The sequence below is a fragment of the Pseudopipra pipra genome, chromosome 13 (genome assembly GCF_036250125.1).
Source record: "Pseudopipra pipra isolate bDixPip1 chromosome 13, bDixPip1.hap1, whole genome shotgun sequence".
NCBI classification, from domain to species: Eukaryota; Metazoa; Chordata; class Aves; order Passeriformes; family Pipridae; genus Pseudopipra; species Pseudopipra pipra.
The window spans coordinates 10,603,905-10,628,310 of NC_087561.1; the positions used below are offsets into that span (position 1 = coordinate 10,603,905).

Sequence of the window (24,406 nt, forward strand, 5' to 3'; positions counted from 1 at the left end):
TCTCAGAGGTCTTTTCCAACATAATAAACTCTGTGACTCTGACTGGCTGCGCGGGCCACCGCAGCCCCTGGCCCTGGGTGGGCTGACGCCGACGGGTCTCCACCACCCCTCCCTCCCTCCGTGCCCCCGTGCCCCGGCCCGTGCCCGCCCGATGGGGCGGGCGCTCTGACGCGGGGCCCGTGCGGCGGCCGCGGCTCCGCCCCGCGAGGCCGGAGCTGAGACGGAAGCAGCCGCCGCACAGCAGCCGCCGCCTGCAGCCGGAGCCCGACATGGCGCTCTGAGCCAGCCCCGGCCGCGCCGAGAGCCGCCACTCCGGGGGGCCCCGAGCAGCCGCCCCCGCGCCGTGACCGGGCAGCGGGGCATGGGCAGGGCCGCCGCGGGGAGCCCGGCGGGCAGGGGACAGCGGCACTAGCGACCCCCCGCCCGCCCTTCGCGCAGCGCAGCCCCGCGGCCGCGAGGTGAGGAGCCGGCGGCGGGCGGGGGCCGGCGGGCAGGGCGGGGAGGGAAGGAGGGAGAGCGCGGCCCGCGCTGAAGCCGCCGCCTCCCCGCCGCTTTGTCCTTCCAGGCCCCGCCGCCGCCGCCGCCCAGGAGCAGGAGGCCGAGATCGGGGAGCAGCGGGCGGCGCCCGCCCGGCCGCCGCAGCGCCCGCCATGGCCCACTCGCCCGTGGCGGTGCAAGTGCCCGGCATGCAGGTGAGCTCCGCGCCGGGCCCAAAATGGAGGCGGCGGGCCCGGCTCCGGAAGCGGCGCTCGCGGCCCGCACCGGGCGGAGCCGCCGCCGGGGCGCGGGGGGCCGCGGGTGGGCTCCGACGAGCGGGGCGGGGGAGGCCGCGCTCGGCCTGGGGAGGAGCGGGGCCAGCTCGGGGAGGGAGGGAGAGAGCGAGGGAGGCGAGGGGTGCTCCGAGGTAACGGGAGGCCCCGGGGGCCGCGTACCTGCAGCGCCGCGGGGGCCAAGGGATTTCCCCTCCCTCCCTGCCCTCTTTGTTCGGGGGTGGCCGCGCCGCATCCAGGAGCACGTAAGAGCCTCTAAAACTGATTAAAGGCGAGATGAAGTTAATCGCAGGGTGTGTGGGTGCGCTGTAAATGACATACCAGGCGCGCTGGCAGGCGGACCTGCTGCAGGACTTCCCCACCGACCTGGTGCTGGGCCTGTAGCGCAGCTTCCCAGAGGACCTTGGGATTCATGGAAAGGTGGTAACTGCTGGGTCTAGTGGGAACGGAGTGCAAGGGAGCATAATCTGTCAGAAACCTGCACTTCTCTTCACCTGGGAGTGAGGCCTGGTGCCATTTCTGTATAGTTGTTTTACCTGCCTAGGAAACAAACACGTTTGTATGTTACTGACTCTCATAGGAAAGGTGGAATATCACTGAGTCTTCGTTCTTACTCCAATGGACAATCTAATAGTAGTTTGGTGAGAGATCTTTATGAAATGTAAAGGAGCTGAGAACCAAACTCACTTCAGTGTTGATTTTTGCTTGTCAGATGCTGGCAGCCCAGTCTTGACCTATGTCTTAACTTCTGGGATAGTCATGCCTGTATAACAGCTGGAGTTTTTTTCAGTCCAAATAACATATAAACCTTTATGATACATCTCTGTGTGTGTGAGACAGGTACAGTAAAGAGTTCAGGAGGTTTCAGAACAGAAAGTTAAAATTTCACTTGGTGTGGTATTTTTATGACTTTTAGAAATTATAGAAGTAATGTATAAACAGTATTTACATATTAATTTAGGCCAGTTAAAATACCAAGCCTTAAGTTTATCCTTACCATTTCTAATAATTTCTAGGCTTTCTGAAATTGGTTAAATTTTGGTCATCCACTGACTTTCTGTTTCTATACGAGGACACAAACCACATCTTCTCAGTCCCCTTGTTCCATGTGTCACAGTAACTTGTATTGGTACATCCTAAAGAAATTTTGTGATAAAAGACTTTTGTGAAAAAGATTTACATCCCATGGCCTTGTTAGTGTGTTTGTATTTGAGAAACTTCTATTTCAACATTCTGCTTTTGTCAGTTTCTTACTTTTATATCTGTTTAATGTGTTGCTGTCCTGTTTTCCATAGCTGTCCTGTCAGCACAAAAGGACCTTCAAATTATTTAACTGTTTTCCATTGTTATACCAATAAACTTTATCTAATAGTATACTTAGATCCACTAGTATTGTTATTAGACCCCTTAACATATATGTGTGTTAAAAACATTTTTAAACTCTTTAGATATGTACAGATGCATAAAATTAAAATACATTTTTTTCCTTGGTGACTTTTTTTTTTATGAAGACAATTACACAAGTCCCAAAAGTCTTAGAATACAGAGAAATAGAATTTGCTGCAAAATTATTCTACTCACTCTTCTTTTAGAAAAGTCATAATACAGAGTGTTTTAATTAAAAAAAGCCTAAAACCATCACAGCAACTGTTCTGAAAGCGTGTGGTAGTCCAAGGGAGAAGAGTTGCTTCCTTTGTTTTGTTTTGTTTTTTCCTATCTGAGCTATTCAATCAGGATCATCCAATGATGTTAAAAGCATCCTGTCTTCTGCTCCATGTTAAAGTAAATGTGTGGTGATTGATTGAAGAAGAAATACATAGGTTCTTCTGTGATGGAAGATCTAATAGTGATGTTAAAACTGTCACTGTGGGAAAGTGCCTTTAATGTCAAACCCCTTGTTTTGTAGTCTGTTATATTCATTTTATTGAATATAACAGTTGGAAACTGATTTTGTGAGAGAATGTATCACAGGTTTGAAGTTTTCAGTTTTATTGTAATCTTATGCTTTCTCTTGCATTTTGTTATACAAAAAAAAGTATAAAGAAAAATCTGGAAATAAACGTGTTATATAATTCCCATACTCCAAAAACAAGACTTAAGACAGTTTATCACCAAAGTATAACAGAAGCTTTTTTGACTGTTTAAAAGATTTTTTTCATCTTATGAAGAGTCAGATTCCCTTTAAAAAAAACTTGAACATGGAAAATTACAGAAAGTCACACAGAGTTATTTTGGTAGACTTGGAGCCTGACTTTGCCTGCTAGCCCTGGCAGCAATGGCAGACCCAGAGGTAGTATTATCTGCTACCCTTATGAGTAGTTACAGAACAAATTGTTTATGTAGTGGTTGCATTCTGTTTAACCTGTCCTGTGTCCCTAACAAAACCAAATTTTATACCTAACAATTCTTGCCTGTGCAAACAACTTCCTAAACACATTCATTTTCCTTGTTCCTTTGGAAAGGCTCCACTTGATCAGTTGTACAGTGTACCCAGCTGCCAAACTTCTAAGCCCGTTCAGTAAGATCAAAGTGCTCAGTGTATGTATAAAATGAGTGCTCTGAAGCTGGGAATGATACCCCAAATTGTGGCATTTTACACAGAATCCAAGAGAGAGGGAAAATGGAAGGGATGATAGAGCTGTGTGAGCACAGTTTGCAGTGAGCTTTGTCAGATTGGAGCTTTTACTCAGTAACTTTGTTCCTTGGGATAAAAATATTCAAACTAGTTCTTAGTCTGGAATGCTTTGAGATCTCACAGTGAGAAACTTGTTCACCAGCACTATCTTCAAAGAGTCCAGTTGAACTCATACAGAACATTTCTGGATATGGCTTACGAGAGAGATATTACAGCCCACCTGTGTGTTTTGCCAGCCCAAGTGCTGAAAACAGCTGAGTGGAGGTGTTGGACCCCTTTTTAGGAGTCCTACACAAGTGCTTTTCTCTTGCCCAGCAGGCAGGATGCACAATTCACAGGGTTGTTTGTTTCAAGTGATCAGAACATTTAAAGTATGTCAGTCTTTTCAGATTGATGTGTTTCTGATGAACTTATGTTCTTGGCAACATCTCACACAGTACTCCAAAACTACTTTACAAATAAAAGAGGCCGGAAACTGTTCACTTACAAGTGAGTAGCAATTAACCTTTCTGAGGTGGACGGTGAGGATACTTTTCAATGCATCAGCATTTAAATTTTCTAAACTGCTCTGGAAATTTGATGGAGGATCGCTCAAGTAATAAGTGCCTTTTTTAGGTGGTAGAGTTTTTAATGTATAAACTTTCCCTTTTCCTATTCTAGTTTGTTGTGCAAAATCTTAAGTCTTTGAAATGCTAATTTCTTAACTGATGGAACTGTTGATTGTTCTCATTGGCGTTTCTTGTTTGCATGTGTGTTTTTGGAACCTGATTTGGGGCTTTTTTTTCATTACCTCTGCTATCCTACTCATCTAAACACTTGCTGTTTCCTTTCTCATGGCTTTGTTGATATCTCCTGATCCTGTATGGCAGTAGTCTTGAGCACAGCCAGAAAGGTTGTTTAGACCTGATCTCCATCTGTTTTTGTTGGCATTCAGACTATCTTGCAATAAAGAACCTAACTTCCTCTAAAAGTGGAGCAGCCAGAAGCATGTGACCTGTCAGCCGGTGCACTCTGATTCACAATTGAGGGATTGCTTGATTAAATACAAACTTGGATGTCAAGGTGAGCTTTGCTCTCTGTGCTGCCAGTTAACAGAGTGGCTGTAGGGCACTGCTCACTGAGCAGCCTGAGCCTGGCAGCTGGAGAGTCCCTCCCTGCAGGATGCTCAGGGGCAGATTAGTTAATGCAGAGTTGGATGGGTATAGGAAGATTAAAGGAGAGGTAGCATTTAACTTTGTAAGTGGTCTTTTTCACAGGCCTAGAAAAAAAAAATTCTCTTAAATTAGTGCATATGTAGAAATAGACTGTTTGTGTGTGGTACCTAAAGCGAGTCTGGAAGTGTGCCAGATTTCCAGTAAACCTTATACATTGTAGTTACAAGAATACCACTTCTGTTAAGACCAACCAGCCTGTTACTGTCAAATACTTAAATGTTTAGAGAGTGGGCATTAGAGGAACTTAAACCTTTGGAGAAAGATCCATTCAAAGTTCCGTTGATTTATTCCTCTCCTAGGAACTGAGCTGTATGCTTCTACACTAGATTTGAAAAGGCTTTAAACTTTTAGTATTTAGAGACATGTCTTACTTAAGGGAAACTGGAAAGTCTAGCACTTGCACCACACCAGGAGACTTCTACAGTGCCTAGAAAACAGATTTCTTATGATTAAACTGATGTAGACTATGGTATTTTGTCCAATTTCAATTCCCTGATTGGTACTTCAAGCCACAGTGCAGTCAGACTCCAGGAAGACAGTGCTTTAAGACTTGTAGAGAACATGCCTGTTTGCTGCTTGAAGCAGATATGCATTAAAATATTTGTGGAATTCAACACTGCAGTTGTTCCTGGTTGTGCTGGATATACAAGCTGTATCATATCTAACAGTAGATTGGTAACTCAGCTTGGACTTTATTAGCTGAACTTGGTTCTTCCATCTTGTGCATCACGATAAGTTACTCTGGTGACAAAGAAAAGTAGGGCTCAGTCATCCTTGTACTACCTTAGTGTTATCAAAGGAGGAGAATAGACAGAGATCTGAAAAGTGTTTGATACAGGGGAGCTGTGTAGACATAATCACTGAGAATTCAGCAGGTGCTTTTATCAGGCTTAGAAGGAAAAGTCCACAGCAGTCTTGTACTAGTATTTTTTGTGCAGATTTTACAATTCTATAGACACATTAAGTGCTTTGACCTGAAATGCAGAGGCAAATCAGCTGAAGCTCAAGAAAGCACATAAACCAAACTCAGTTCTTCTCACTTCGACTTCTACCATTCTGTACGATCATACACTACCAGTTTTGAGCAGAGAATAATATCCCCCCAAGGGTAAAAACATTACATCTGAAACCAGATTTCTGACTTTTAAAAGGATATAATTGTTATTTTATTCTATAGTGCTTTTTTTTCCTGTTGATTTTAACATTGAAAAAGATGTGCACAGGCTGTTTTTGAACTCCAGTGTCTCAGCTTTACAAGTCCTGATGAAAGTTTTGTTTTGCTGTTCTCCTTTTCCTCCAAAAGGAGAATGTATAGCAAGTAATAGCTCAGTAATATATAGCATTTTTTGGTTAAAAATGAAACAAAATTTTTATTTTGGTGTTTATTTTGAGGGGAGGAATGTTTCCTTGTGTATAGAAACTTCAAAGGTATAGAAACAGCAGGAAGACTGAATGTGCCTCTGGCAGAGTACTTGTCCTATGGGACTATGAAACATCACAGTGAGAGCAGACAAGAGTATTAGCCTCGGGTTTCATCTCTAAAAGTGAAAGGATGAATTTTAAACCCAGTAGTAAAAGTACCACTTGTTTGCTCTTTAGTGATTGCCTTCAGATTTAGAAAGAGTCTTGAACTCTTAAAAGTGATAAGAGACTATTGTTTTATCTTGTTTATTTTTAGGGACTGAATTTAGTAATTGACAGAAGAGTTCAGGAATGGATTTTGAGGGGATGAGGTGAAGATGAACACTACAAAGTTGGTTTTGAAATGCCTCTGTAGGAAGTAGTTTTTTGTCACATTGTGGTTAGTGGCTGTCATGTATATTGTCTTTTTAAAATAAAGAGTTGGTGAGGTATCTTATCATGTCAGAAGTCACTGTTCCAAATCCTGCTGTTTCTTTCTTACAATAATTGAAAATCAAATTCCTTTCTAATACTGCCTCATCAGTTTTTACTCTATTTAAAGAACTGTCATTTGTTCTTTAAATTTACACTTCCAGCAGTTCTTCTGGAACGAGTCTGTTCTGCTGATAGATGAGGGTCATTGAGCACACTCCTGAGCTCTGAAGGAGAGGCTCAGATCTCATGGGAAGGATGCCCACCTAGTGATATTCACTGACATCTCTTCTGCCAGACGATTGCTAGCCAAATAAATTTGGCAAAAGAAACTCAATCAGAGAAACTATTAATAGGGGAACTGACAAGGTAGCAGTAGCTTGCAGATCTCATTTTCCCTCATATCTTATGCATGTGTTTTTTCAGAGATGGGCTATATTGACTGGGTCCATAGCTTGGGAAAGAGCATGCCTTCAACTAAATTCCTTCTTTATGAGGAAAACTTTGAAGAACTGCATGGTTGATTCTTGGAAGTAGCCAAGTTTGTGATGCTAAAATCTGGATTTGAATGGTATTGATTGAGGCAGTGTTTCTTGAAAAGCTTTGTGGAAGGATCTGCTGGGATTCTGCGTGAATTTTGTGTGCATTGATGAAGGAGAATGAGGAATGAGAAATGTTCAGAAATCTGCAGGTTTTACAGTTGAGCTGTGGAAGGGGGAGTCTGAGAGCCCAGAGTGGCTTCACTGTTTTCATGAACCAGAAGTCAAGAACCATGTGTTCAGTCCTGAAGAATGGGGGGTTTTTCTCTGTTTCCCCCTGCTCCCCAATCTTGTGCAGACTTTCCTCTCAACTGGGTACTGTTTTATGTTCTGAATATTTGAATAATGTTGACTGGGGGAGGATCAGAGGGTGCCTATGCTTTGCTAGATGACAAGTTGTGTTTCAATGGAGGCTTCTGTGTGGGGAGCTGAATGCAGAATAATAAAAACACTGTACAACTTGAAGTGACCATGAGTGTTGTAATGAGCCTAAATGTAAAACATTGAATGAAATAGATTGAATTTCTACTGATGTAAATCCATTAAAGACATACAGAGAATTATGAGGGGAGCAAGATGTTCTTGCAGTTGATCTCTCACCTAGGAAGGTGTCATCTGGCAGCCGGTCTTAGCAAGAACGTTTTTACATTCCTGCACAGCTTTATTCTAGCCTAGTTGGCAAGAAGAATCCGATTCTTTTTTTTTTCCAGGGTGTTTCTTTTCCTCCCTTCCCCCTTCCCCTCGCCTTTTACGTAATGAGATGATTTGCCCTGCTATGAATGAGCTGCAAAGTAGTTGGAAAAGGAGTTTCCTAAAATGGACAGGTTGGTTCTGGCAGTGGAGGTTTCTTGCTTTCTTTGTAGCACATTTTGGAGTTGTATTTCTGGTTTTTCATTGTGTGCTTTTTGTAGCTTCAGGTACAGTATCATTGATATGATCAAGTGCCAATGTTCAAGAGGAGAGTTCAGCTTTCAAGCTTGTGGTCCTCTGGCCTTGGGGAAGGGACAGAAATCTAGGATTCTAGTAGACTGGTGTGTTTACCTTCCTTTGTCCAAATGGTCCCTCCCAAAACTGAAGGAATGGTGTGATGTCCTCTAACTGGGGTCCCACTCGGCTTCATTGTAGGCAGTCATTATGCCTGGAAACTTACCTGTGGTAAATAAACTTGTGGCCAGCTCTTTAACATACCCACACTGTGTGTAAAACTAGTGTGTTTCTGCATTGCTTTAATTTTGTTTGGCCTGAAAATAAGTAGTGACTTCTTCAGTGGAGGTAGAGTTAGCAAAGATAATGTGTGGTATACTTGAGGTCTTGTTACTGCTTTTTAGTTTATGAATTGGCAAGTTAAGAACCTGCATTTTGTTGTTATTTTTGTTCTAGCTGGCTTATAGTATAAGTTTAATCTTATTTACAGGAGAAAAATCTGTGTATCAAATTCTAACTTGCACAGAAGAAATGCTAAAATGACTTCTAAGATAGAGTGAGAAGGGCTGTCAAATTTACATAGCAGTTGCCATTTACCTGTAGATGTTGACCCTTTAAATGTTAGGAAAATGGTTCAAATGCCATAATGATATAGTTTGTTACTGGCAGAGTTCTGACATGGTTGTTCCTTTAAATGGGTGTGGCAAAAATAAAAAAAATTGTTTGTGTACTGATAAGCAGGCTGTGTGCTGAAAGGAAAGGCACAGTGCTAAAAGTAGGCTGCAGCCCATAAATGGTTATTTTTCCATATTCCTATTAGTGACTTTTGTAATCTCTCTGCAGATTGGGTTTTTCAAAGCAGTTCTTAAAATGGAGAGGTTACAAGTGTTTAGCAGTGAGAAATTGCAGTAGTCCTCTATGTTTTAATTCAGGTTAGTTCATTGAGGTGGATTAGTTATTCATTCAGTAGTCACTTGTCCTGCACTGTTCAACAGAGGAAATTAAATTTTTGGTGAAAGATCAGTTTGCTGAACTCTAATAAATGCAGAACAGAGTTTGAACACTTTGGGTTACCAAAACCTGTTGATTTCTTGAACTGATTTCTGTCTCCACTTCAGGATGTCCATCCTTCTAGCTAGGGAAGGTTCAGCCACTCGTTTTTTTTTCAAATCATAGGAAAGAGGCACATAATTTGTGGTGGCTTCCCTCCCCCCTTAATTCCACTGACTTTTTTGATGTGCCATGCTCCTTAGAGATGTGAACAGACTGAAGAATAGGCAGCTGTATGGAGTGGTTTGAGGATTTTTTTAAAAGATACAAGGTGGTTAAAAGGTATAGGTGCACAGAAAGGAAGGTAAGTGGGAATCCATTTGAAGTGTAGGATATGTAGGATATTCAGCTACAGAGAAACTGTCATGAGAAATTTCTCTTTGTTTCCTTTCATCAGTGCAGAGGACTCTTTGCAAGTAATTGGCGTAAGTTTTTTTAATTGCCTGTGTCAAAGAGCTAATCTTTGGGACATGTGGTGTTAGTGCTTTTTTTTGTGCTTATTTATGCTGTTTCCTAAGCTGCTTTATGTTGTGTTACCAAAGTGAAAGAAAAGCTAAGAATAGAGGAAATGAGTTCAGTGGTTTCCATTTTCAGCATAATGTACAACTGACATTGCTCACATCTGCCACAGGTCAGAGATGGTTTGAAAGTGAAGGTGATTCTTTCCTTAAAAATCTGAGAATGGGTGGATTTGAATGCTGATTTTGGAGTTTTGATAGTCATATGAATTTTCAGGCAGCTCGCCTTATGGCTAACTTGATGAAAACAAAACCACATGAGTTTTTGCTTGCTATTTTTGCTCTTTTATATTGAAGTTCTCCAGGTTCTCACTAAAAATGGCAATGAGTCTTGGTCCTGTCAGATAAGGGAGATATCCCACACAGGGTGTAACAGAGGTCAGGTCCCATTTAAGGGCAACAAAACTCAGATCTAGTTTTTACTACCTACTGAGTAAAAAAGCTTGTAGACAATGTAAAAGTCTGATAAAATCAAATTGTTTTGTTGTTAAAGTAATTTTCTTTTCAATATGTATCACACAGTTACAGTAAATATTATCAAGTATCTACTGTCCTGATATTTGAGTCTTGAATAGAACTGCAGGGTAGCATCAGAGTTTAGTTCTGTGCCAAAGTAGCTGAGAAGCAGGAGTGTGTGTGTGTGTGTTCAAGATTGAGATGTTTACAGGTTCCACCCTTGTCTTGAATATCTGTAGGTTCATTTTTTGCTGGTTCTTTGTAACTAATAATGGATCTGCACCTGTTCCCTCTTCGACTTCAAAATATTTAAATTTTTATGTATACACACATGCCTATGGCACTTTTTCTGTGAATAACTTTAATTATAATAGGATTTTAAGCTAAAATTGGCAGAGGGAGGTGGTTAGAAGCTCTAGGAATTAAAATCTATCACTATTTGTGATGGCTTTGTTACAAAGAAGTAAAATGTTCCTTATGCAGATAAAATATGGAAATATATATGTAATGTATGTGAATATATATTGTTATATAATTTAATATGCATGGTTTATAATTAATGTGTGTGTATATATATATATAATACCCAAAACTACATGGAGATAGGGTATGGGAAGATATTCAACTAAGAATGTATGTGTTGATTAAGACATTACTCTGAAGAAGTACTGTAGCCTACCAGGTTTGCCAATCTTACTCCCTCTTAATTGTTTTTGTTTGTTTGTTTTGAGGGGGGTCTGAACAGTAGAGAAATTTAAGAGGTACTTTATTATCTGAGAGTAGATAAATGCCTGTGAATGGACTGATTACCTATGATTTCACTGTTAAACCCAGATGCAGTATTTTGTAAGAATCCGATAAATGCTGGGAATAGATAAAATGTCTTAACTTCTCATCTATTTTATTATTTCGCTCATTGAATTTCATCAATTAATTCTTAAGACAATAAAAGATACCTTGGAGTTTTTACAGGTTACAAACTAAGCCTCATTAGTGCTATTTGATTTTATTGTTAGCCATAATTCAGACAATGGGACTTAAGAGAAAACATGCAGTGTGTGCTGGCATCAGCAACAGTGTTGACACACATTTCTGATCTGGCATTTGAATTCTAGTGTAACTGTGAGGCTGCTCAACAGATTAATTACTGGGGTGGTTTTTTTGGTGGCAGGTTGTTTTTCACTTGGTTTGATTTTGGTCTAACTGCTTTACCCATAGCACAACCTCCTTCTCCTCACCCTTTCTCTGCAGGATAAGAGAGGAGGAGAGATTCACTCAAGACCACAGGCTGTGCAGCTGTGCTGGTGAAATGGTGGACTTTGTGGCTGTGCAGAGGGCTTGTGTTGTCATGCTCCTGCTGGTGCTGTTAGTCATGTTGGCGAGACCGGAGCTGGCATGTGAATGTGCCTGTGCTTGTCATACTTGTTGCTGCTTTTGTCTGTGGAAACCAACTTAGGGAGGGGAAGAGCAAGACATTCTCTGCCTGATTTGTCCAGTTATAGGTGTTATCTTTGGAGAGGTGATGATGGAGTCCATAAACTGTCTATTGTGTTGTTACCATCTGCTGCCCAACAGACATGGCTTCCCATGGAAACCAGTATTTATTTAAAAGAAAAGAAAACCAGTTACTCATGCAGACATCTTTCAAAGGTTCTAAACCTTTTCCCCATTCAATGATAGATCTGTGAAAGAACAAGGCATTGATGATTTTGCTCAGGATTATTAATAGTGTAGAAATCTTAATTTCTACCATATTAGAAGGTTAGCTGGCAGCTATGTTGCACAAATTTACTGGTATATGTTGAGGGTGTGTATACACACACACTTTTATTTATATAAAATATATCTCAATCCTTTCCTATACCTTTGTTTACAAAGTAGTCTTTTAAAGCTGACTTTACTTACTGTGAGAGGATTTTCTGAGAATAGAAAGATGTGACTGTTTCCTCAAGTAGTGCCGCACAGTTTGTTCTCCTCTGATGTCCCTCTGTACCAGGGATGTACATGGAGTTCTGTGGTGTTTGCAAGTCCAGCCATGACTGATCTCCCTGCACTCCAGCACTCACACCTAATGGCATTAGGAATTGCTGGAAGTTAAAATAACCTTCGAAGCTCTGATTCACCTGAAGTAGCTTGGGGGAGAGAATCTGTAGGCCTGGTTTGTTCTGTTGATGATGGTTAAGTGGGTGTGTAGGATGGATTGATGTGTTTTTCCATTTAGGAGCCCAGAGGAATTTTCTGCTTAAGGTTTCTCCCCAAGCAAATCCAAGTGTTACCCTTTGAGTTGATCAGACATTTGTGAGGGGCTGGATTAGCTGAGTATGTCTGTGATTAAATTGCTTTTCTTTTATCTGACTGGAAGTGTTTAACAGGTCTAGTCTCAAATCAACAATAGTGATTAGTTAAGCATGAATGACTCCTGAAATCCCACGTTCTAACTGTGTCTTAAATTGAAGCTAGTTTTTGTGAAGAAGCGTTTTAGGGTCAACGAAAAATTTTGCCAGTCCTTTCAGCTGTTGTTTCTTGGAGGTGTGTGTCTTTGTTTATTGTAAATGGAGAACTATCAGTTAATTGTTCCTGGTTGCAACTAATACAGTTCAGGAACACTTCAGATTCCTGGCTGAAGGACAGTCTGGCAGTTTAACTGGCAGCTGGGAAAGGCTGTGTGGCAGTCGCTGTTGCCTTTGCCACACCTGTCCCTACAATAATTTTTTGAAATATATCTGAAAATAGATTTTAAAATCAGATTTTTTAAAAAAAAAAGCTTTTTAGTCATAATGATGAAATGATGGGAGGAGCTGGTGCAGTGGTATATGGCAGTATGGTTATCTTTGGGCAGTCAGAAGATTTACTGGTGTTTTGGGACCTTTTCCACTAAAAGCTTTATGAGCATCTGAAGCCTTCAGTCCTTTTCTTTCTCACTATAATAATATTAGTTCTCACAGGTTGCAGACCAAATAGCACTCATCCTCTCTTTTTTTTCATTTGCTTTGATTATTTGTTCATCTTTTAGGTCTTTCACTGTCTCTGTCAACAGAAGGAAATACAAATTTTTTTCCTAAACTCTTTCTCAGAATTTTTTTGTTTGTTTTTAATGGAGCAGAATAGCAATGAGCTCATTACAGACAAAGGGGAAATTCCTCAATCTCCTTGTAATATGCTGCTCAGGACCAGCAGTGTGTCTTGTCTGTTTGCAAAATTTAAAAATCTTAACTCCACAGATCAGCATGAATCTGCTGTACTACTTGATGTTCCCTCCTCTTGTGCTAGCAGAACTGACAGCTTGGTGTATATGAGCAGTGAACTGATTCAGCTGAAAATAAACCTGACAGATCATATGGTTAACTCTTAGCTAAATCTGTTTCCTGATTCATTTCACCATATTGTGGAATAAATTCTGGTTCTGGTAGAAGGGAAGAAGAGACAATAAGGGCCCAGTTGTAAGAAAATGAGGCTGTCCATTCTGACTAGGTTAAAACAGTAATTTTTTCTTCCCAGTAAAGATTTTCACATGAATTTGCAAGAACACCAGTGTAAAATTGTTTTCTAGAGTTTCATGTTGATATTTGAGTATTTGGTTATGTAGGGTAATCTGTGCTTTCAGTTGGATGTCTGTCTGCTTTTGCCAAAACAGTCAGTTCTTTTGCAGCTTCTGAGTTTTGGAGTGCAGGAAAGATGTAAAGCAAAGCATCTCTTTCATATTTTCAAAACTTGCTATTGAATTAGAGGGCTTTTTTTGGCCAGTTGTTGCTTCATCGCATGCTGATTTGTGCAATAAGTTGCCCAGTTCTGACAGTAGTAATGTGTTTAATTCTGTCGCTCTGTAAAGAATGGGCTGTTCTGTCCTCTTGGCATGTCTGTCTTACCTCTTCAAACCTCTTTTTCTGTAAACTTTCATGCTGAAGTTCTGCGTATTTAAACTGTCGAGCATGTCATCTCTGTCCTTCAGAAGTCACTGCTCTGATTTTTGGATACGTAAAGTTCTCTAAGCAGCCACGTGGCAGGCTTTATCTTGAAGGGGAAATGAGAATTTACTTCCTTTTTTTTCCTCTACTTGAGTAGACCTGAGAAATTTAAAACATTTTTATTATACCCAGCCTGGTGATCTTGAGAGTAGTTACCCAGCAGAGATCCCAGGCCGGGTGTCCCCAGCAGTGCTGTGCTGCCTGGTGCTCTTGCTGCCCTTTTGAAGGCATGTGTGGTGATACCAGCCAGTTCCAGTCAATGCCCCAAGTTCTGTATTCTGCACCAGCCTTCTTATTCCTTCACTGAACATCTCTCAGTCTCTTCTGCTCAGCTTTCTGTCAGCACTTTTAACTGCCCTTGGGACACCTGGTCTTAGCTGATCTCAGAATCAGCGAACAGCAGGTTGTGCCTTCTTCTCCCAGCCACCCCTCGCTGTGTTACAGGGCAGGGAGCTGTGTTGGGAGCTGTGTCTGCCCTGGGCTGTTGGCCGGGTGGGAAGCCCGGCCTTTTCTGCCTGGGTGATGATGGTGGTGCTCCTGTGCCAGTAATTGCATTCCCCAGTCTATTGCACAGACAGGATTAGTGTTAAGAACAGCTCCATTCTTTCGTTTTAAAGGGTTGTTATGTGAGGAAGTGAAATGAGGTTTGTACCCAGCTCCCTCTCTGGTGAGGCTCATTTACCTTTGACAGAGTTGCATAATGCATGTTCTGTAACTAATAGCTGAATTAGAAGTTAGTGTGCAGGAAATAAATTTATCTGATGCGACCCTTCTGGTGATGATAAATCTGGATGATGTGTTTCTTGGGAAGTAATGAGGGTTAATAACTTGGAAGTAAATTAAGTAACTTGTGCATCTTTTTTTTTTTACCTTCTTTTTTTTCTTTTTGTAGAACCACAGAGCAGACCCAGAAGAACTATTCACAAAACTGGAACGCATTGGGAAAGGCTCCTTTGGTGAGGTCTTTAAAGGAATTGATAATCGGACACAGCAAGTGGTTGCTATAAAAATCATAGACCTTGAGGAAGCAGAAGATGAAATAGAAGATATACAGCAAGAGATAACTGTTTTAAGTCAGTGTGATAGTCCTTATGTAACAAAATACTATGGATCATATTTAAAGGTAATGTATAGTATTGCACAAAGATTTGCTAGAATGCTGCTAAGAAAATCATCTAAACTTGAGGAATAGTTATCATGCCAACTTGACAATTTTTTTAGTAGGTTTTTATTTTTCTTTGAACAGAGCTTTTAACTTAATTTTCCTCTTTTTGCTGCTTGCTCTTTGAGCTGGGATTTGCACAAAATTACTGGGGAATGGGGAACAATCAGAGTTGATAAAGGATTCCTTTTGCCATTGCCGCTGCTTTTGGACCTCAGTTTTCTCTCCTCCCTCCACAATCCCTAGCACAATTTTGTGGCCTTTCTGGGCAAGAAAAAAATACCTTCATAAAACCATTCCTGATATGGAAAGAAACCCTGCACCGTGTAGAGATGTGTTGGTAATTATGCAGCTTGGTAGGCCTGAGACAAAGTAAAACTGACATCAGCAGAGTTATGTAACCCCTGTGTGAAAATATTATCTAAGGCATAATTTAAAAACAAACAAACAGAAATGAAAACCTGCAGAGATCCAAACTGTTGAGTAAGACTTTTCAACTTGCAAAACTGTCCAGGTACAATCACCTTAAATAATGCTTAAATGTTTTGCACTGCAGACATGTTTTAGATGATTTTAAAAAAACCTGAAACTATTTAATAAAAGCTAAAGTGTTAATTATAGTTAGAACTATATTAAATGTCTGGGAGGTTATTTGCTTGCGTTTGGGATCTTGTTGGGTTTGTTTGTTTATTTTTTTGTTTGTTTGCTTCAATTTGGAGGATTTTTTTTATTGATTCTGGGGGGTTTGAGTGGTTTTGTTGTTTGGTGTCCCCCTCAGGATTTCTGGCTTATTTAGGTGTGAGTTTTTTGATGTTCTAAAGACAGATCTCTGATAAATGTTCCTCATGTCACACTTGTGCTGTATCTCTCAGTGATACATAAAAGTATTTGCAGAATTTATTTAGTTGTGTTCTTTGTAGATTTGGTTTTTTTCCTGTTTAAATTGCCAAAGTATATAAGACAACTATAGTGGCATTGTGTTTATTATGTGTTCTTTTTACCCAAGTAAACATACAAAATTGTCACTAATATCCCACCTTTGCTTCTCTTTACTGGGCTCAATCAGTGGGATTTTTGGTTTGTTTGTTACTAAGTAGTAAAGCTCCAAGAAATAGTAGAATTTACTTTCCTGAATCACAGTATGTTAGAACAAGACAGCTCTTCTCAAGATAACTTAGAATTTACCTAACAATGTTCCTCTGGAGCTGTGCACAAATAGTACTGCAGATCCAGACATGATCAGTCTTTTTTACAGTCCTTTATTTTCTGTGATGAGCGAAGTCCTAAATATTATCCCCCTGAATATCCATCAGCTTCCTGTCAAATATTAGATCATCTTAATGCTGCAGTACTCTCCTCACCACTGTGTGAGTTCTTTCTATTTCTATTCTAAATGGATAAATTCTGAAAGATTAATGCTGATCTCTTGTTTACTTTTCACACTTGTAATGTTTTTGGGGAAGAAAAGGTTCTGTGCATGGTGCTTGGGGGGAGATGTTTGTGGACTTTTGGTTATTAAATACCAAAGCAAACCCTTAGTGCAAAGGCATTCATGTTACCTACAACAGTTGCTGGTATTTCTTAGTTCTGTAATCTAGATCTGGTTTAAATCTTTAAATTTGATAAGGTTTTACTTCAAAGAAAGTAGATCTGAGACCATGCATTGGCTTCAGGTTTTTCATGTGTGCCTCAGTTCATCCAATTGAACTGTTAATGAACATTTTCTGTTGTAACTTATTCTGGTTTTTTAACCAATGTTGAGTAAGCAGATCATTTTTGTCATCAGTTTGTAGTTAGTTTGAGTTTTCCCTTTGGCAAGATCACATATTTGATAGTTACAAGTTGTTTCTGACTAAAACACAAAAGAAGAGATGTTAATAGTGAGGGAGTTCCAATTGCAAGCATTTCAGATGAGAGATTTTATTTTTGTACAGTCAATTCTATACACTCTGCAGCTTGACAGTTTCCTTGCACTTTAGGATGGAAAGGCAGCCTTGTGGGGATGGAGTGGCCCAGTCCCAGGGAGCTCAGGGCTTGTCAGCTGCATTCATGCTCTTCCAGATGCCCCTGCTGCTGAAAGGCAGAAGGGAAGAGGGTCTTTATTTCAAATACTTGACTTACTAATTTGTAACTCAGTCAGCTCAGCTGTTGCCATGTAAGTTACTCGTATGTTCTGCAGCCTAGCTGCTCATTAGCTACAGCTTGTACATCTGACTTGGAAATGTGATTTTAAAAATGTAGACAGTCCCTTAATATTTTTCATAGGAGTGCAGTGTTATTTGTCAGTTATCAGGTGTTTTAGTCTTTAAAAACCTTATCATTGGTACAAGATGGCAAGATTGCTTCCTGTGGTTTTTGGGTTAAAGTTGATGACAGTTTTCAGGTTTTGTGGCATGTCATTTTAACTTGGGGTACTTGTACATCTCGAATTTTGAAGTTCAAATGGGAGTTTCCCATTGAATTAACTTTAAAGCTTAGATAGTAGTAATTTTTTTTCCTAAATTTTCGTTGGGTATCTGGCAAGACCAATAGTGTTTTCTAAACGTACTGGTAGGTGATGTGCAAGCACGTATATAGTCAAAGAATGCACCTTAGTAAACACATTTGTGTACAATAGTAAAATGTTTTACCTTTATATCATTGTTCACAAATGTGTGGAAAATTGTACAAGCTTACAGCTGTATTAATGCAACTTTTGTGGCTGTAAGGTAACATAAATCCTGATGTAGGTGTCTGTAGATGTTCATATTTGTGGAAGCTCAGGATCTGAATTTGTCTCCTCATGTCGTATTGCACTTTGATTGCAATTAACATCACATCTCCATAAATAAAACATTAGGTGTGGAGGGTACCCATGAAAGTGATAATGCACAGGAGTGCAGCAGGGTAAGTTAGATTAGGTAGCTAAAATGGGTGTTTTCCTCAAGCCCAATGGCTTGTCAGAATGTATTACTACCCTACCAGTTCAGGCAAGAAAAAGATTAAAGGTATTAAAAGTTACCCTTAATTCTGGCATATTCTGGTTCCACAAATTTGTGAAGCTTGATAAAATGCTTCAGGTGACTGAAATTTCATTATTGTTTTCCTTATTTGTGCCACTTAGACCTAGGTTTTCAGTATCTATCCTTGTAATTATTACAGCCAACTGGGCTTGCTCTTTTCTTTTGCAATTAAAACAAACCTGAAGTTATTCTCAGCCTTTCAGGTTTGAATATGGAAAAATCTTAAAGTAGCATCCAGAGACTTCCATCAGAATTGTATAGCACTTTGTGCAGCAAAACTTTGAGGCAATCTAGAGATACTGGTTGTTCTATATTTCTATTTATACTTGTCTGACCAAAAATAGCTAGGAAAAAGGTTGTTCATGCCTGGCTAGAAAATATCCACACCCGGTTACAGTGGGTAGTAGCAATTTCTTTGAGACATTATTTGAGAAACACAGGACTTACTCATTTTCACCTTGTACTGTTTTCAAGTAATAGTCAAATCCTCCAAACATGTCTGGTAACCACAATGTTTGCCTTGAACAGGAGTTCCTTGCAGGTCTTCTGAGCTGACAAAGTCAGGCTTTATAAAAACTGCTAAAATTAGCCAGCCCTTCCCTGCTGAGATCATAATATTGGAATAGACTCTCATAAATGGTGTGTTTTTTAAATTCAGTATAGATCTAATAGAGCACACTTTGTTAAGATAATTGGATGTGGTGCTTTCAGAAACTGCGCCTTTATTTGCTCGTTGAGTTTTCTTTACATTTCCATCCCTGGACAAGCCATAGGGTGGGAAAACATACAATGGAGAATGCAAGAGACTTTTAAGAGTTCTCCTGCCCTGGGTTTGTGCTCTGTTATAAGGAACTAGCACTAGTAAATATTTGCCAGAGACTTACACAGTGTGCGTGGTACTTCACCAGCTCTGGTTCTGTTGAGTATTTTTAATAACTAGTTTTTATTTTAAATAAATGTATTTTTTCACAGAATTTCTGGGAATAGTAGCCCATAGATTCATATTTGAGTTTTTTCTGAAATGTGAGGGGACTGTGGCAAGTAGCAGATTCTCTGTTTTGAAACACACAGTCTGTAGATCTGCTACCAAATCTTTCCAGTTTTGTTCATAGGAACCAGTCACCTTTCTCAGCAACGTGCCAAGGGCAAAGTCAGCATCTAGAAATCAGTGTTAGAAGAATTTGCCAGTTCTAATGGTTGAGACATCTCCACAAAGTGAAGGCACCTTGCAACTGCCTCCATTAGGCTTTAAATTTCTGTTGCCTTTAAACAGGTTCACGCTCACACTCCTGCTCAAAAGTAATCTTAAGTTTTGAGTATTTTCCTCAGATGAGATGTGTGGTGGTGTTAAAATAAACTTTCCCGTTTAAATTGTAATGTTTCTGTATCACAAATGACTGAAATTGATAATTCTAATGCAAAGACAGCTTTTTTTAAGAATCCCAACCTTACATTAAAACACTGAGTTTAAACTTAAACCACTACCTAAGCACTTTTTCCTCTAAGTTCCATTCCTTTATGTGAAATCATTTTTAGATACTAGTTAGCAGATTAGTGCTGATGGGGTTTTTCGTTGCTTTTTTAAATACAGAAGTCAAACTTACGAATTAATGTTTTAGACTTCACAGGAGCTCTGTGATCATTCTACAAGAAGTAGACTTGGTGCATGTGACTTGGTGCTTAATGGGACTATGCATTTGCCTTTTAACAGTCTATTGAAATAAATATAATTTTTTTTATGGCAGCCTTGGACTTCTAACAACTCATGCCTTCCTTTACAGGGCACAAAACTATGGATAATAATGGAGTACTTGGGTGGAGGGTCAGCTCTGGATCTTGTGAGTATATGATTGTGCATTATAAGTACCAGTGAACTTTATTTCATTCTGCTCTTATAGCACTTTATAAAAATCATGTACTTGGAGGCAGCTGCTATTATATCACTGCTACACTGTAATGCTCCAGAAGTAGTTCTGTTACGTTGAATTCATGTTAATTTTTTAATTTTACCCCTTGTCTCTAAGCTTTAGGAAGAACCTATTTGTTCTCAGTCAAATGTAAGGCAATGTTTTTCTAGTATGAGAAGTACTCTTCTTGCTATATGTGGTGGGTTTGTGGCTTTGGGATCCTCTGTCCATCCCTTCTCACCTCCTCCCAGTAGAATTCATAACACTTAAGTGAAAACTGTTTTATTTAGGTTTGGGTCTCAGGAATGAATACAACTTGTGTCTATGGATACAGTTAATTTTAACTGGTTAAAAGGTGTTGGGTTTTCCATTTTCAGGTATTTTTGGTTAAGCATGAAAGTGCCTTTTACTTCAGATAGTGTGGCATTCATGGAGGGTGTAGCTTGGAGAGTGCACAAGCACAGTCCACTGTGTGTGGCTGTGGTTTCCCCTTAGTTTCAGTACAGCTCTGCCTCAGCTTTAACGCTGCAGACCCACCCTTTCCTGTAAGATAATATAGCTCAGTCTTTCTTTGTGTGATTCTGAAGGGAAAATATCATGTCTTCACTATTACAGGATGGTGATAATTATGTATTTACTAATAGGGGTCCTCTCTGTGAGAGTTTTGAAGTATTTCCTTGCCTTCACAAATCTATTTAAACTTCCTTATGGAATTACATCGACTCAGCTACAGGAATGCAAAAGCACAGTAATTATGTGTAGCATGTGGTAGTTTGTAGCTCTGGAACCTGGTCTTTTTGAGAAGGGGGCTGTGAGATACTCTTAACACTTCTGAGTGATTGATAATTTTCTGTGGAGTGTCAGAAAGAGTGGAATAGCTTTTGCTAGTGACAGTTTAAATCACTGAACCTTTAGAAGAATAAAATTTGTTTTGCCTCACTTTGCCTTACCATAATTTCATTGCTGTGTTGTTGGTATTTTTTATTAGCAGAACCACCCACCTTAATTGCTTCTGTTTTACTCACATAGCTTTCTAATGTGCAAAGTTTACACTTACTCAGTCCTAGGAGCTTTATAGCAGCATGTTATGTTCCTCATGCAAAAGCAAGCATGGAATCAAAAATGCTGGAACAAGTAAAAACTGCATCATTAAATTTAAAACTCACAGTCAATAATAGATTAATCTGTTTTGAAATAGGCCAGGTTACTTAATTTACCTAATCTAAATTGCAAAATTCAGATTGGTGTGTTCGTTGTCTGTAGGGAAATATAACTGTGGAAATTCAGTTCTTGCTTTTCATGTGCTTTGCATTCTGAGGGGAGCACAGACAGTGTATGTTAGAGGAGGAAAAGCATTTTCAATGTATTACCTATCAACGGGATATTTTGACGATGATCATTTGAGTGATCATTCCATTCTACTAGAGTCTTGACATAAGTAATTGCATATTTCATGAATTCTGTTAGTTCTCTGTTTTTTAAAAAATCTTTCGAGATCAAGATTTAATTTAACCAATAACAAGGCAAAAATTAGATAAAAGACTAGAATTATTTTAATGTGTCTTTTCTCTGAAGCTGCGTGCTGGCCCTTTTGATGAGTTCCAGATTGCTACCATGCTAAAGGAGATCTTGAAAGGTCTTGACTACCTACACTCAGAGAAGAAAATTCACAGGGATATAAAAGGTGTGTAATACTTCAAAAGTTACTTTTTTAAAGGCTTTAAAAACTGTAAGAGCAGTATTCTAATTTAGATATGTTATTTCTCCTTGGCAGCTGCCAATGTCTTGTTATCAGAACAAGGCGATGTTAAGCTTGCTGATTTTGGAGTTGCTGGGCAGCTGACAGACACACAAATTAAGAGGAACACCTTTGTTGGAACCCCATTTTGGATGGCCCCTGAAGTTATTCAGCAGTCAGCATATGATTCAAAAGTAAGTATGAGAGTGGAACACCTTTTCTTTGTATCCGATGATCCAACAGCATCTACTTTGATTTTTTGCTTTTAGCTCTATCAGTGTGGAGAAAAAAAATAGATTTCAAATTACAGGGTTTCAAATACTAAAGTTAATAGTAGGATTAAATTGTTTTTATACTGTAATTACATGTCATTGTCCTCCCCTGCAGGACATATGCAAAGTCACCAAGTAAACTGACGCTGTCATGTCTCTTTCAGAGCAACTCCCACTATGCTTTCAGTGTTGAGGGGTGGTTGGTTTGGTTTCAATTCAATGTTTCTCATTTAATTCAAACAGTAATAAAGTACTCACAGAGTAGAATACCACCAAAACTTGGTAGTTTATTTAAAGCCAGGACGGTGGCTAAAATTTTACTCTCTTCTCAGATTTTTATACACAGCTCTGGATATAATTTCTTTAATGGTATTTCTGAGGATCTGTGTAGTGTGGAAAATTTTAGCACAGGTCACTGATGTGAGAAAGGTAAAAAGTGACCTGGTAGCTGCGGTACCATTATGTCACCTTGTGCATTTCTTTGTCATGGGAACTGTTGATGGATGACTAATTGCAAAGGAGAGTTTCCCCATGTGAACTAGCAGTAGAAAAGCAGAGCTACTCTTATGTGTTTCTGAGGATTGAGGACTGATGTCAGAAATGACAATAAGGAGGGGAGAGTCCCCTCTTCTCCTGTTTGTAAACCCACAAGATGACCTAGAGTGCCTAGGGAAATGGCAGCATGTTTTAGTGCTGGCATTGGACTTACCATTCTGTAGATACAACTTTAAATAGGAGCAAGAAATCTAATAATCCTGGGATGTGCAAAGTAACATTGTCATGCTGGTTTTTTTCTCAAACAGTAAACATAAAACTGTACTTGTGATGTGCACATAAAGAAAAGACTATCTGAGGTGTCCTGAAAATATTCACACTCCAGGAGACTTTCCCAGGATCATTCAGACTCGAAGGAATTTGTGTACTTGCCACAAGGGTTCTTGCTGATAAGAAAGTTGTAGTTCTCCTGTTACGGGTTTCAGTGGTGCAACTGTACTGTGCTCCCTAGGGCGTTTTGGAAAAGCACTCTACCCTTCTGTAAAAGTGTGTGTTTGGCCAGTCAAAACTGGAATAATTCCTCTTCTGCTTGCCCTGTGCATAGATCAGCTTTACCACCCCTTTATTTATATTTTCCCAGCAACCTAATCTTTTGCCTTCCGTATCTCTTCAGTATGTTGCAAGAGCAGTGTCCTCCCCCTTTTCTTGCCATGCCAAAAGTCTGGTGAGAAAGCACAGATGAAGGGGTTTGGACAGGATACACTTCAATTTCTAGACTAATACCGATGAGTGTTTTGGTATCTGGACTGAATTTTAACCTTTCTTCTCTCCCTGCTCCAAAATGGTGGAAAATAAAACAGAAATTAATACAATTTTTGTAGTGCCAGAGAGTTACAAGCCCCATCTCTTGTAAAAACATTTTGCTCCAATCACAGTTGTTGGTTATGGTTATGTTATTTCAGTACTAAACTATGAGCTAGTTTAATTATTTGATAAGAAATACAGCTATTTGATACAAATACAGAATTTGTTTGTAATGCTAAAATTTATTTAGCTAAAATAAATAGTATTTCATTATTCTTCAGAAATTTACACTGTGAACTTGGTGTTTCAAGTCTAACTAGTCAATAATTCTCCAGCTAAATTCATCAAGCAGTCTGTTAGGGAAGAAGTTAAGTGATCGCCTGCTGGAGTTGATTCAGGTTTCTGCCTTGTTCCCTTACAGCGAGCTGTCAAACAAGGTTTGACCTCAGTGCATCTTCAGTTTAAAAAGTGACATCACCATGCAGTTTTGCTACCTAAACAAACTCTGAATTAGACACTGGAAATTCATTTCAGTTTGTAGTTAACATATAGAAAAAAGTCAAAGGAAGATCAATGTTTCTGGAGCTTTTTCCAAATGTATGTGAGTTTAGGTGCCCATTTAACTTGCAGACAGTTTCAGAACAATGACTGCAACAAGAGTGACGATGTAGTTGTTTATCACTAAAGACTGATTAAGTCTGCCAGGTCTTTGGGAATCAAGTATTCCCAAAGTATTATAAAGGAATATTTGCACTATCTACTTAGAGCAAAATAAGTTTTATTATATAAATGCAGTATATGTGAAGATTTCAGTTATTAAATACTTAGTCATATTAGCCCTTAATTTTGTACTAAGTGTCCTTTTCCCTTTTTTCAGGCTGACATCTGGTCATTGGGAATCACAGCAATTGAACTGGCCAAGGGGGAGCCTCCCAACTCTGATATGCATCCAATGAGAGTTCTGTTTCTCATTCCGAAAAACAATCCTCCGACTTTATTAGGGGAATTCAGCAAACCTTTTAAAGAATTCATTGATGCATGTCTGAATAAGGACCCAACATTTGTGAGTAGACCTACGTGTGTGTGTATACAGCTCTTTCGGGTTTGTTTTCTACTCTCTCG

General features: G+C 39.7%; 1 protein-coding gene across 1 annotated transcript in view; it reads left to right on the forward strand.

Annotated features, from left to right (window-relative positions):
- The first annotated feature begins 208 nt into the window (after positions 1 to 208).
- Positions 209 to 24,406, forward strand: part of STK26 (serine/threonine kinase 26) — a 28,786-nt gene continuing 4,588 nt past the window's right edge. Inside the window, exons 1-7 of the mRNA XM_064669994.1 lie at positions 209 to 458; positions 566 to 692; positions 14,797 to 15,027; positions 19,850 to 19,906; positions 21,551 to 21,659; positions 21,750 to 21,907; positions 24,162 to 24,347. Coding sequence (XP_064526064.1) covers positions 651 to 692; positions 14,797 to 15,027; positions 19,850 to 19,906; positions 21,551 to 21,659; positions 21,750 to 21,907; positions 24,162 to 24,347 — 783 coding nt within the window. The 5' untranslated portion in view covers positions 209 to 458; positions 566 to 650. The remainder of the gene's footprint in view (positions 459 to 565; positions 693 to 14,796; positions 15,028 to 19,849; positions 19,907 to 21,550; positions 21,660 to 21,749; positions 21,908 to 24,161; positions 24,348 to 24,406) is intronic.